The sequence below is a fragment of the Euleptes europaea genome, chromosome 18 (genome assembly GCF_029931775.1).
Source record: "Euleptes europaea isolate rEulEur1 chromosome 18, rEulEur1.hap1, whole genome shotgun sequence".
Lineage (NCBI taxonomy): Eukaryota > Metazoa > Chordata > Lepidosauria > Squamata > Sphaerodactylidae > Euleptes > Euleptes europaea.
Genome location: NC_079329.1, coordinates 28,210,557 through 28,224,390, shown reverse-complemented (window position 1 = coordinate 28,224,390; position 13,834 = coordinate 28,210,557). Strand labels below are relative to the sequence as shown.

General features: G+C 45.4%; 1 protein-coding gene across 1 annotated transcript; it reads left to right on the top strand.

Annotated features, from left to right (window-relative positions):
- Positions 1–3,735: 3,735 nt before the first annotated feature.
- On the top strand, positions 3,736–11,892 carry RAB5C (RAB5C, member RAS oncogene family). Its single transcript, XM_056863196.1, has 5 exons — positions 3,736–3,935; positions 6,295–6,446; positions 8,065–8,187; positions 10,953–11,046; positions 11,674–11,892. The coding sequence occupies exons 1-5, from the start codon at positions 3,770–3,772 to the stop codon at positions 11,787–11,789; spliced, it is 651 nt and encodes a 216-aa protein (XP_056719174.1). The 5' UTR covers positions 3,736–3,769; the 3' UTR covers positions 11,790–11,892.
- The last annotated feature ends 1,942 nt before the right edge of the window (positions 11,893–13,834 follow it).

The following is a 13,834-nucleotide window of genomic DNA, read 5'->3' as shown; positions in this document are numbered from 1 at the left end:
AAGGTTTTATTCTGGCATCCCCTATTGTGGGCTGGAGCCCTCTTCTCGGATGCCTGCACTAGGTCCTGATTCAGCAGTCACTTATATATGAGGTTGTGGAGAAAGTCAGGCATGCAACTGACAAACTTCACTCTAGGCCATGGAAGTTAATGCTGCGATGGGATGTTCTTGTCTTGGCTTGAAGAAGAAGCCTCAGAAATAAATGCCTGCAGAGCGAAGGGTCATTATTATTCATTACATTTCTACCCTGCTTTCCCCAGCCCGAAGGCCAGGCTCAGAGCGGCTGTGTGCACCCGAGAAAGTGGACTTTTGTCCACAAAAGCTAGTGCTGGGACAGAATCTTATTAGTTTCGTGTGGGGATGGTCACTGCTTGCCAACATTTTGAACGGCCGTCCTGAAGAGGGAGGAGCAAACTTGTTCTCTCTTGATCCAAAAGGCAGAGCTACAAGTAATGGGGAAGAAGATCTTCGTTAAATACTAGGAGCAGGCTACTCTGTGAGCTTGGGAGGGGGGCTTTCCTTTACTGGAGGTTTTTCAACCGAGGTTGGATAGCCATGTGTCAGGAATGCTGTGGTTGTCCAGCCCCCCACTTAAGGCAGGATGGCCCTAGGTGACCTCTAAGGGCCATTCCAACGGACCGGAATTTATTAGGTGTCACAAGACTCCTGTTAAGTTGGTTTGTTTATGCTACAGCAGACTAAGATGACTACCCTCTGGAACTGTTATACATGGTGCTGTTATAGAATACCCCAGTCCAAAAAGAGTTCCCTGCCCTGATGAGCTTGTAACCTAAATTTTGAACCTTACCAGTAATAGCAGGCGGGTTTACCAAGATGAATATTCCCAAACAGGTGTTTGTTTTTAAGCCTGAGTAGATTTTCCTGTGGGTGAGCTAAGAGATAGAGATTGTGGGTATCTGTAGTATTCCTCGCGGTGGATGCTGCTTTCATTCTCTCCTCCTTGTGTTCCTGGGCTCTGAAATGCTGTGTTGAGCAGAAATTCAACAGATGCTGCTTTTGCTGGCATGGGCAGTCTTTGAGGATAGGCTGTTGTATTTTAGCATGGTGAGGTAGAAGATCTAAAAAAGTCCAAGGCATTTAGTTGATGCTGTTACTCAGGAGTTAATAACAGCCTCCATAAGAGCTGTTTTTAAAAGCCCGTTCCTTATGTTTCACAGAATGAGCAAAATAGGGAAGAACGTCCAGTTTAGAGAAGCATATCCCTTTTAAAATAGGTGTTTATTTATTTTAGCCATCCCTTCCCAAACTCAGTGGTTTTCTTTTTCTCCTATGTAAGTAAATGGTAACTCTCCGTGGGAATTTAATTTATTTATTTTGTACCCCACCTTTCTCCCCAACGGGGAGCAGGACCCAAGAGGCTTTTATTGTTCTCCATTTTATCCTTACAACAGTCCTATGAGGTAGGTAACATAGAGGGTATGTAAGTGGCTCAAGGTCACCCCGTGAGCTTCCATGGAAGATTGGGGATTTGAACCTGAGTCTCCCAGATCCTAGCCTGATGCTCTAAGCACTCCACACTGGTGTTGTGCTGTGCTTGGCAAAATCTTTTTTGTGTGTTAGTCAAAAGTTTTCTTTGAGTGATCTGATCATCACTGATGAGGATCTGGTGGCTGGGTGTATATGAATACAATGTGATGTGCTGCATCTTCATGGGATCACTGGGAGATACCGGCTGATCCTATACCATTCCCAAGGCTAATAATGTATGAAGCAACAACAAATCTGAAACCGAAACAGTTAACCGACATCAGCAGCCTTCTTGCAAACATTCACCAATAGTTCCAGCACAATTATCCAGTCTGAGAAAAAACAGGTTAATTCCTCCACCCAGATGTGGATTACAAAGAAAACCATACAGACCTTACAACTACACAGAATTCTTCTTGAGTGTTCTAAGGTCCTGTATGTGCAGAGGAAACACAGCTCTGTATTTAACTTTGCTTCTCTATTTAGCTGGTCCCAGTACCATTCTCTAAGTATCTCTACCCAAGGACAAAAGCAATTTCTGAAAAATGCCGCAGCTTATCTTTGGGTAGAGATGCTTAGAGAACGATACTGGGACCAGCTAAATAGAGAAGCCGAGTTAAATACAGAGCTGCGTTTCCTCTGCACATACTGGACCTTAGTATCTTTGAGAAGAATTGTGTGTAGTTGTAAGGTCTGTATGATTTTCTTTGTAATCCACATCTGGGTGGAGGTATGAACTGTTGCTCTGGAACCATTGCTGAAAGTTGGCAAGAAAGCTGTTGTTGTTGGTAACGGTTTCGGTTTCAGATTTTTTGTTGGTTTAGACATTAACCTTTAGAATACCATCTATAAATAAACACACACATGCAAATAATTAACACTACCACTGCAATGATGCAGAATTAATGCATAAGATAAGATGAGTTTGCGGAGTCCTCTCTTGAGCGGTCATTTAAACATGAGCCAGCTTTAAACCCACCCACCTCCAGTTTTTTCAATGGCTGAATTCACAAATGCAGCCGCTCTTTGTCATACACCCAGAGAGATCCGATACTTTACTGGAAGCTATTGATTAATGCAAACTCATTTCTGAGCTTGGTTGACAAAAGCAAATGATGTGTTTAAAGATCAGCTGCTTGTAATAGTACCACTATCTTGTATAGCACTTTTAAAAGTATGAGCAGGTAATCTTCACCATAAGCCCTGTAAGGTAGGCCAGGATTATTATCAAAGTGGTCTGCCGGAGACTGATGGAGGCAAGATTCAGACTGGGGATTCTCTGATCTGTAGCTCTCAACCCGTCTTCAGCCATGCCATTACACCAGTTATCAGCCTGGCTGGTGGTCTTAAAACTTGATTTTGGGTTGGTGTTGTTGAGGGCATTTTTGTTCTGTTACAGCAAAATGCTAATAAAACCGGAAAACACTCCCGTAACTTGCAAGTTGTTCTCACGGTCTTCTTGGAGAGCCAGTACGGTGTAGTAGTTAAGAGCGGTGGTTTGGAGGGGTAGACTCTCATCTGGAGAACCAGGTTTCATTCCCCACTCCTCCACATGAGCGGCGGAGGCTAATCTGGTGAACTGGATTTGTTTCCCCACTCTTGCACACAAACCAGCTGGGTGACCTTGGGCTAGTCACAGCTCTCTTAGATCCACCTACCTCACAGGGGGAGGAGAAGGGAAGGTGATTGTAAGCTAATTTGATTCTTCCCTAAGTGGTAGAGAAAGTTGGTATATAACAGTGGTTCCCAACCTTTTTTTGACCAGGGACCACTAGGACTTTTTTGTTCGGTGCAGGGACCCCAAGGTTCAAAATAAAAATGCTGAGAATTTGAAAATAAAGTTTAATCATAACTGTTAGTTAAACATTAAAATTAGATTAATCTTTGAATATATATTTTTATAATAGAGAACTTTTAATTGAAAATATTAATTTATTATGGGTTTATAACTTTGTTTCGTGGACCTTAATTTAGTTCTCGCGGACCCCTGGGGGTCCACAGACCCCTGGTTGGGAACCAGTGGTATATAAAAACCAACTCTTCTCCTGGCAATGATTCTGTGAGGTAATCCAGTGTTCCACTTAAATGTTGGGAGCAATTTCCCCACGACTGTGCACAGAATCCGTTGCAGAGCCGGTGCATCAAGCCAAATCCCCCCTCAAAACAGACTCTTCTGTTGCTGAAACAACTTCTCTTTTCTCTTTCAGTTTGAGGCCTGTTTTCCTCCCTGACAGCCCCGTCCCCACCCCTGGGGTTGGCACACCTGCCCTTGTGACAGGCCATGGCGGGCCGTGGCGGAACTGCGCGGCCAAACGGGCCAGCTACCGGAAACAAGATCTGTCAGTTCAAGCTGGTGCTGCTGGGGGAGTCGGCCGTAGGGAAGTCCAGCCTCGTCTTACGGTTCGTGAAAGGACAGTTCCACGAGTACCAGGAGAGTACCATTGGAGGTGAGGCTGTGGCTCAGCGGCAGAGCAGCTGCTTTGCATGCAGCTGCGGGTAATAGTACCACTATCTTGTATAGCACTTTTAAAAGCACTAAATACGAGCCAGTAATCTTCACTATAAGCCCTGTAAGGTAGGCCAGGATTATTATCAAAGCGGTCTGCCTGATACTGATGGAGAAAAGATTCAGACTGGGGATTCTCTGATCTGTAGCTCTCAACCCATCTCCAGCCAACTGCGACCCCTGGCAGTTGAAAAGGTTCAGGTAGTCGGTGATGTTAAAGACCTCTACCTGAGTCCCTGATGGGTTGCTCCCTGTCAAAGTAGACCACACTAACCAGTTTTTTTTAACTCTTAAGAGGACCTGTCCTTTTATCCCGTAAGCTTACTCAGGCATCTTTCACTAGGTACCTTGTTGAAAGTCTGACTATATAATGTCTACCAGGTTAACTTTATCCACATGCTAGTTTAACCTTCTCAAAGAATTCTTTAAGAATCAGGATTCTTAAAGAGTGAAAAGTTCTGGGGTGAAAAAAGGAAAGTTCTGGGCTGAAAAAAGGAAAGTGAAACCTGCCTTTTTTCTTATTTGTGTGAAGTGCCGTTAAGTCATAGCGGACCTATGGCAACCCAGTAGGGTTTTCAAGGCAAGAGACTAACAGAGGTGGTTTGCCATTGCTTTCCTCTGCATAGTGACCGTGGAATTCCTTTGTGGTCTCCCATCCAAGTAGCAACCAGGGCTGACCGTGCTTAGCTTCTGAGGTCTGACGAGATCAAGCCAGCCTGGACCATCCAAGTCACAGCACCTTTTTGCTTAGACACATGGAAATAATCAGTTCAGCAGTTTCTCTCTTCCTGCCTTCTGTCTTAGCCAATGAGGTACCGATGTGCTCTCGGGCCATAACAACTCTTGCTTAATCGCTTGCAGTGTTTCTGCATCAGTTGGTCGGCATCAGCAGTTCTGGCACACGCTTCAGCAAAGTGAGAATTTTTGTCTTGGCTTTGAGTGGCTGGCATCAGTTGTGTCTTTTCATAAAACAACAGAGTCCAGACTGCCAAAGCTGGCTGGGGAGCTGGCTTAAGTCTTACCATGTGAGGTCTCCATGTAGTTGGGTTGTGGGCTTCCATGGCCCTGGCCTTCAACACACAGAAAATGTCAAGTGGGCCGTACGTGCAATACCACAAAAAGGATGATGGGATCTACTTGGGTAACACTGAACAGTGGGGGAGAGCCTACTGTTGCATCTGGTGGGTGGTGGAGTCATGTTGCTCCAGCAGAAGACTCAGTTGTCTGTGGAACAGAAGGTTTGGACGCACCACTGCATGTAATCCTTCCTTGTGGTTCAGCATTGGTAGCATAGTTAAAGTGTGGAATTCCCTGCCCCAGGTTGTGGTGATGGCTGCCAACTTGGAAGGCTTTAAGAGGGGAGTGGACATGTTTATGGAGGAGAGGAGTATCCATGGATACTAGTCAAAATGGATACTAGTCACGATCATACCTATTCTCTCCAGTATCCGAGGAGCATGCCTATTATATTAGGGGTCATCTGCTAGATGGTGACAGATTCAAAACAGATACAAGGAAGTATTTCTTCACACAATGCATAGTTACATTGTGGAACTCCTTGCCCCAGGATGTGGTGATGGCTGCCAACTTGGAAGGATTTAAGAGGGCAGTGGACGTGTTCATGGCTACTAGTAAAAATGGATACAACTTATGATGCATACCAGTTCTCTCTGGGATCAGAGGAGCATGCCTATTATCTTATGTGCTGTGGAACACAGGCAGGATGGTGCTGCTGCAGTCATCTTGTTTGTGGGCTTCCTAGAGGCATGTGGTTGGCCACTGTGTGAACAGCCTGCTGGACTTGATGGGCCTTGGTCGGATCCAGCATGGCCTTTCTTATGTTCTTATAACTGTGGAGGGGGACTCCACACCAGATGTACAAAACCAAGCATCCAGCTGAAGTTGCCTTGCATCTGTTTAATCCTGGCAGTGGAATGCCACCCCAAAGAGACAAGCTGCATAATTTTCAGGAAGAGACTGTGACTCAGTGCTGTTCCAAGCATTTCCTTTGTATGCAGAAGGTCCCAGGTTCAGTCCCCGGCATCTCCAGCTAAAAAGAGTTGGTTAGCAGAGGAAGTGAATGACGTGAGGGCCTGGAGAGCAGCTGTCGGTCAGAGTAGACATGACCGACCTTGACAGGTTAAGGGTCAGACTCGGTATAAGGCAGCTTCACGTGTTTAATGCTGGGGCTCAGATGTGAGAATTAAAACCTAGTATGTCTGAGTGTGATTGGGAGGTGTGAAAATTTGCAGGGTTTGTGATGCCTTACGCTAATGTTTTTTTCCTCCTCCTCCTCCCAGCTGCTTTCCTCACACAGACCATTTGCCTAGACGACACAACAGTCAAGTTTGAGATCTGGGATACGGCCGGGCAAGAGCGCTACCACAGTCTGGCGCCCATGTATTACCGAGGGGCGCAAGCGGCCATCGTTGTCTACGACATCACAAACATGGTGAGGGTATGGCTTTAGAGCGGTTTTGGAGGCTTGGTTGAGCGTCTCCAAGAGGCTGCCATTCCAACTTGCCTTGCATGTGCAATATCCCAGGGTCAGAGGGTTTGACTATCGCAGCAAATTTTGCAGTTCCATTTAATCTTGCATCATTTAATGTGTCACGTTAACACTTACGTTTTGTTTCAGTTCTGTTTTTAGACCTCCGGTTGGATCCTATTTTGTGGTTTATTGTATGTCCCGTCTCATTGATTGCATTGACTCTCGAAGTGTAATCCGCTTTGAGTCCTAGTGAGAAATGCGGGCTATAAATAATATAAATAAATAAATGGTCAGCTCACCCAGCTTTGCTTTTGTTATGGGCTGCGAAGACGTATGTCACTGATGCATTTGGGGTGGGATGTCTGGTCAAGTGATGGGTCTGTTTGGGATATGCTCCTGCAGGGTGTGTGTATGTGTAGGAGTAACACAATGAAACCCTTTTAATACAAAATATTGCCCATATGCAGAAAACTAGCAAAGTAGAGAAAGAAGTTCTAGCTAGCTTTCTATATGCATGGCACTTTTTGTTTTTAACTGCAGGAGCATTTGTCCATCTGAGAACCTCCCCTTACAGCATATAAAAACCAACTCTTCTTCTTCTAGTACTGTTTAAAGGCCATATTAAAACAACTAGCTATGTGGCTCAGAAGAAGGGGGTGGCACCCAGGCAAAACGAAGGCAAGGAAACAAATGGTACAGAGGGAAGCGAACGCTTAAATAATTTTTACAACCCCTATGCGTTTTGCATGCAGCTTCGTCAGGGGGAATCTGACGAAGCTTCAGATTCCCCCTGACACAAAATGTGTAGGGATTTTAAAAATGATTAAAGAATCTGTTTCCCTCTGCACCATTTGTTTCATTGCCTTTGTATATGGCTCGGAGCAAAATTTACTGGGGACAATAAAATAATACATTTTATGTGAATAGACCAATATCTGGCGAAGCTTCGTAGCTCTAAAGCTTGCAAGCCAGATTGCAAACTTTGGTCCTGGTGAGTTGTCTTTTACTGTCCCTATTAAAGAGCTAAGTGTGATCCTGCTTCCTTGAATCACTGCCTCTGCAATTAATGAGCATTGTAAAACAGGCTTGAATTTTTGCAAGCCAGTTTGGTTGAGGAGAGTTGGAACAGCTTTCAGTGGTCAGGTCAGATCTGCGTGGTGCCTCTTTGACCACGAAAGAACGCTGCCAGAAGTTAAGATCCGTGTCAATGGAGAGGTTGCCTCGGAAATAGTGTAAACACTTTAAAATTTGAGTGGGGACTAAGAATGTGCATTGTACTAGTACTGTAAGGGGGAGGGGGATAATAACACTCAAATAGACTGATGAAAATGCAAGACGAACCCTGCTGGTTCAGACCAGTGGTCCATTTATTCCAGGATCCTGCTTCATGCAGCAGCCAATCCATTGCCCTGGAGGGCCAACAAGCAGGGAAGAGAAGCCAACGGCCTAATGTCATCTCCTAACACGGAGATTCAAAGGTTTGCTGTCTCTGGATATGGGCTCCTCCTGAGACCGGGAGCCGAAATGGCTGGCTGTTCATCACTTGCTCCCCCTCATGTTCCTCCTCCTATTTCCATAGGACACCTTTGTGCGAGCCAAGAACTGGGTGAAGGAATTGCAACGGCAAGCCAGCTCCAACATAGTCATTGCCCTGGCAGGGAACAAGGCTGATTTGGCCAGCAAGCGAGCTGTTGACTTCCAGGTGAGGTGGGGGGGCAGAAATGGATGTTCTCGCTAAAAGGAAAACCTGCCTGCAGGATTTTCAGGCATGTGCCTGGCACATAAGAGAGGCCATGCTGGATAATACCGAGGTCCAGCAGTCTGTTCACACAGTGGCCAACCAGGTGCCTCTAGGAAGCCCCCAAACAAGATGACTGCAGCAGCATTATCCTGCCTGTGTTCCAAAGCTCCTAATATAATAGGCATGCTCATCTGATCCTGGAGAGAATAGGTATGCATCATGACTAGTAGCCATGGATACCCGATCGTCCATGAACATGTCCACTCCCCTCTTAAAGCCTTCCAAGTTGGCAGCCATCACCACATCCTGGGGCAGGGAGTGCCACAATTTAATTATGAATTATATTAATCCTAATGGCAATTGCTGTGACTTGACGGCACTTTACACACACACACAATGGCAATTAGAACCTCCCCCAAAGTCAATTAAATTTCTTTCTAATTTTCTCTTTTGTGAAAGTAGCTGCACTGGATTGGATAAATTGTCTATTTAATCTAGTGTCCCGTTCTGTACATCCAGATGCTGCTTGAGGGACAAGGAGGCCAAAACTGCCTCCCCGGCCCCTGCATTTGGAGAGCTGCTGCCTTAGAACGGGAAGATTCTATTCAGTGATGGTGGCTCATAAGTCATTAATGGACTTCCAGGAATCTGTCAAATCCCCCCTTAAACCCAACTGAATTAGTCATGATCACCACATTTCTGCTAGTTAATTTCTCTTTTGAAGAAGTACTTTCTTTAGTCTGTCAGGAATATATTACCCATTGACTTCATGGAATGCTCATGATCAAGTGTTATGGGTGATGGATGCAAAAGTTCTCTATCTGCTTTCACCCCATTTATTATTTTATAGACCCCTGTCCTACCTTCCCAAGTCACCTGTGTAAACTAGACAGTCCCAAACTCCTTAGCCTTTCCTCATAAGTATTCCAGCCCTGTGATTATTTTTGCCTGTCCATTTCTGCACCTTTTCCAGTATCACACTATTCTTTTTGAAATATGGTGCCCAGAGCTGTAAGAATTCCAACTGCAGCTGGACTATAGATCAATATGAGGGCATTATGACAGGGGCTGTCCTGTTTTTAATTCTTTCTGAAGAATCCCTTGTCTCTTACAGCGTGGTGTAGTGGTTAAGAGCCAGCGTGGTGTAGTGGTTAAGAGTGGTGGACTCTGGTCTGGAGAACCGGGTTTGATTTCCTTTCATCCACATGAGTGGCAGATGCTAATCTGGTGAACTAGATTTGTTTCCCCACTCCTACCCATGAAGCTAGTTGGGGGACCTTGGGCTAGTCACACTCTCTCTGCCCCACCTACCTCACAGGGTGTCTGTTGCGGGGAGGGGAAGGTGGGTGTAAGCCGTTATATTCTTCCTTAAGTGGTAGAGAAAATTGGCATATAAAAATGAACTCTTCATCTTCTTCTTGCTAGCATCTCAAAAATGAATACATTCACAAGATCTTGTCAAGAGAAGAATGTTGTGTTCCTTGTGCAGCGTAGTAGCAAAAAACTGAGACTCGGGAAGTGCTTGGTTAGAATCGTGTCTCTGCCATAAACACATTAGGTGCTGGCAAACTGTTATCCTTGGGCCTCCGCTTATCTGCAGTTATAAGGATAATAATACTTACACCTTTGCAGGGTTGGTGCAAGGACTGCCAGCAACAAAATGTATGTGTGCACTCTAAAAACATTAAATGAAATGCTAAGCATTTTGCTTTATTCTGTCCCTGTTTTGACCAAAAGTTGAAACCTATCAGCCATGGGATTGGAAGAGAAGGAGGAGAGTTGGTTTTTATACGCCAACTTTCTCCACCACTTAAGGAAGAATCAAACCAGCTTACAATCATCTTCTCTTCCCCTCAACAGACACCCTGTGAGGTAGGTGGGGCTGAGAGAGCTCTAAGAGAGCTGTGACTAGCCCAAGGTCACCCAGCCGGCTTCATGTGTAAGAGGGAAAACAAATCCAGTTCACCAGATTAGCATCTGCTGCTCATGTGGAGGAGTGGGGAATCAAACCCGGTTCTCCAGATCAGAGTCCACTGCTCCACCACTCTTAACCACTACACCTCACACTGAGGTGAAGAGTTGGGCAAAGCGCATTCAGCATAGGAGCTAATAAAGTGTAGTGGTTTTCCTTTTCCTTTTGGGAAATAGAGAGCGGGAGGGAAAGGTAAGGCTCCAGGCTGCGGAGAGCAAGAGAAGGAGTTTTGTGCAGGCGCCAAAGCAACACACACACAGTCTAGCATAGCTGCTCTTTAAAAAGATTGCTCAGTGACCAAGGCCATAGTAAGCAAGGATGTGGAACCAGCACTTACCCAGCCAGTTACCCTGCGAATGCTTGCCATTTTGCTCATTCTGTACAGCGAGCCAAAGAGAGGCTGTGCCCATTTGGGGAAAAACAGACATTTCAGCAACACAATTCCAAATATCAGTTGTATTTTTTTTATCAGAGTTTTGGGCTTGGATCCTCTGAACAAAAGTTCTGTGCATGCTAGCCAGCCTCTGCCACAGAGGATGCTTCCTCTTCCCTGTGTGTTTCTGTTTGCACGCAGGCTGAAGTGAAGGCCGTTGGTCTTGCATCAACCAGAGGCAAAGGGAGCTTCCGCAGCTGAGGCTGTTTAGCCCACATGGAATTTGTTCATAGGATTCATAGTGTTCATAGAAAGCACCCCTCGAGCTGCACACAGAAGGCTTGTGTGCAGAGATCTAACTTGCTGACATGTTACTTGCAGGAAGCTGCAGCGTACGCAGATGACAACAGCTTGCTGTTCATGGAGACGTCTGCAAAGACTGCAATGAATGTGAACGAAACCTTCATGGCAATAGGTTAGTAGAAGGTTGGAGAAGCAGCCTGGTGAATGTTCTTTGCCCGGCCTTCTATTGTGGGAGAAGCAGGACGTCCTGCTTTGTACCTGTCATGCCTGTTGAGTTGGGGAGGGGCTTCCTGTGCCTAACAAACATGCTGCAATGTCACGGAATGTTCCCAGGTGCTCTAAACTGCTCTGGAGGAATTGGTCAGCTAAGGGAGGAAAATGGAAGGGCCATTTTGGGAGGGAAAAGCCCACAGGTCTAACACACAGGAGGAGGTAGTACTGAGTAGTTCGTGGGACAGGATGCTGAGTGGGAAGAGACCCCGGAGAATGGGACCTGTCAAAATGATTTCTGAAAATTCCTGAGAAAGGTGAAGAGAAGGTGGGGTGGGCACAGTAGCTTGGGTGCTCTGAGTCGTGGAGTAGGAAGGCCAAAGAGGGTCTTGGGGCAAGGAGTCCAAATTGGGACTGGTTGTTGGGAGTGCAGGTCTCTAATGGAGCAGACGTTCTGGCGTATTTAGCTTTCAAAAAAAGAAAAGCATACCCCTCGCCCCTGGCTCCAAAGCAGACACCCCCACCTGCCTTTTTCTGTGGTGTGTGCTTTCCTAGCCGTTTCATAAAGATGCGCCCCCACTTTCCTCAGCCAAGAAGCTCCCCAAAAATGAACCGCAGACTGCAACTGGGACGGCGGGCAGGAATCGGGGCGTCAACCTCCAGGATTCCGAGCAACCCACCAGGGGGCTGTGTTGTAGCAACTGAGGGGGTCTCTGCCTCCTCTTCTCGGATTGCCCCGACTGGAATGCGCCTGAACCGGACTGCGCTTACAGAAGAACTGCTGCCAGGATCCTTCTTTCTTCCCTCCCCCGACCACCCTTCTTTTCTGCTGCTGTGATATTTTTTCTCCTTTATTCTTCTCTGTCCATAGAATGGAAGAAGCACAGAAAACCCACATCTGTACAAACAACAAAATTTTAACTCTTTGACAGTGCAACTCAATGTGGGATCGCTCCAGTCTAAGCCCTTAGACTTAGTCTAATGGCTTAGACTGGAGTAATCCTGCATAGGAATACTCCATTTTTAAAAAACAAAAAGAAAAAAAATGAGCATTTGCTCATCATTGGTAGGTTTGTATTTTCCAGAGCGTTGGTCCCTCTTTCCTTTTTCTCTGCCTTCTTAATTTTCCTGAACTATGGGTTTTAGTCTTGATCTTTGCTCACAGCTGCTTGGAAGTGGGGAAGGCAATCTTTCTCTTGGACAGGAGGTGACTCTCGGGGGCGTGTCTGCATGCTGGGTTCTTAAGCCACTTGGATTGCCGTAAAGAGCCTTAGATGGGAGGCTGGTTTAAATACGGCGCAGACATGGCCTTGGAAAATCAAGATGTGGAGCTGGCAGAAAACCACTAAATGAAATGTGCGAAGTTTAATGATGAGAGTAAGAAACACAGACACCTCTGGCCTTTAAGACTAATTTTGACCAAATCACAATTATGAGTATGGGGAGCGGGGAGGGAGCTGATTTCTTCTGTATTTTGTATTCAGTTTTTCAATGTGTAACCAATCAGTATCTCTTTAATTACATATACCAACCAGCCTTGCATCTGCCTCAGTTTGCATCGGGCTTTGGGGACACCAACTTTGCATTAATTTTTCCCCCTTTCCTTTTTGGATGTAATGCACTAATTCAACCTGTGGGGGGGAATTGTATAAAATCACTTTTAAAAAATCATCAACATGATGCCATTGTTAATAACCCTATAATGTGTGATGGGTGTTCAGATGCTATCGAGGGGGTGGATAAATCATTCTTGTATACACGAGGTTGGGGAAGTGTTCACATACTCCCTTAGGAGATTGGTAATTTCACTAAGTAGATTTGCAGAAGGGAAGCCACAAAATCTGATACAGTGCCCAAGGCAATTTTGTCTTATCCATATTGGTATTTAAGAGAGAAGGAGTCTACTTATGTCTTTTCAAATGCAAAGCTCCAGTTGTGTATGATTAATAAAATAAAATTTTTATAAATCAGATGACCAGAACAGTCTCTTTTGTTTTTGTTTACACTGGCTTCTCTAATGGCTGGAGTCAATATGCCTTGGTTAAATTTCAAAGGGGAAAGAAATTCTCCATTAGCGAAGGAAAAATAATAGTGTGTACACATTTGAATTGATAGATTTTCAAGTTGGGAGTCAGCATTTTCAACACCAAGGCCATTTATGCATGGTCAGTTTTGATGCTCGCTCAAAGCTCTTTTTTAAAATGCGACTTTAAAAATGCCTATTCACAGTCCCTATGCAAAAGGAGAAATTCCACCCACCCCCCACTCGCCTGCTCCTTCGTTCATTTGCATAGCAATTAGCATGTGCATAGCTAACGCTTCTGTTGTTTTGCATGGTTCCCTCTGGTTATTCTTCGCAGCAGCTGCGCAGCAAACACAAAAGGTCGCGTTAAGTGGGCTCTTTTGTATTGCGAAGCAGGTCTGCGCTGGCTTCGCAGTCACTTCCGGAATGACGGTGCAACTTGCAAAATTCTAAAAAATCTGCGGGGCAATTCAGCCTGGAACGCACTGCTAATTACCCTGCAAAAATGGCCCAATAAATGAAGACTGCCAAAATTTGCTCATGTTGCTAGACTTCTGTTGCATTTCTGGAAAGGGGATTTCCATAGATATATAGATATACATACAGTAACACAGGACATCTTACCTACCAGCGAAGAAAAAGAAGAGTTGGTTTTTATATGCCCGCTTTCTCTGCCACTTAAGGGAGACTCAAACCGGCTTACAATCACCTTCCCTTCCCCTCCCCA

Excerpts from the sequence above, each read along its gene's own strand:
- RAB5C (XM_056863196.1), top strand. The coding sequence starts at position 3,770 with ATGGCGGGCCGTGGCGGAACTGCGCGGCCAAACGGGCCAGCTACCGGA. Across the intron at positions 3,936-6,294 it reads CCAGGAGAGTACCATTGGAG|CTGCTTTCCTCACACAGACC; the intron begins GTGAGGCTGTGG and ends TCCTCCTCCCAG. Across the intron at positions 11,047-11,673 it reads CGAAACCTTCATGGCAATAG|CCAAGAAGCTCCCCAAAAAT; the intron begins GTTAGTAGAAGG and ends CACTTTCCTCAG.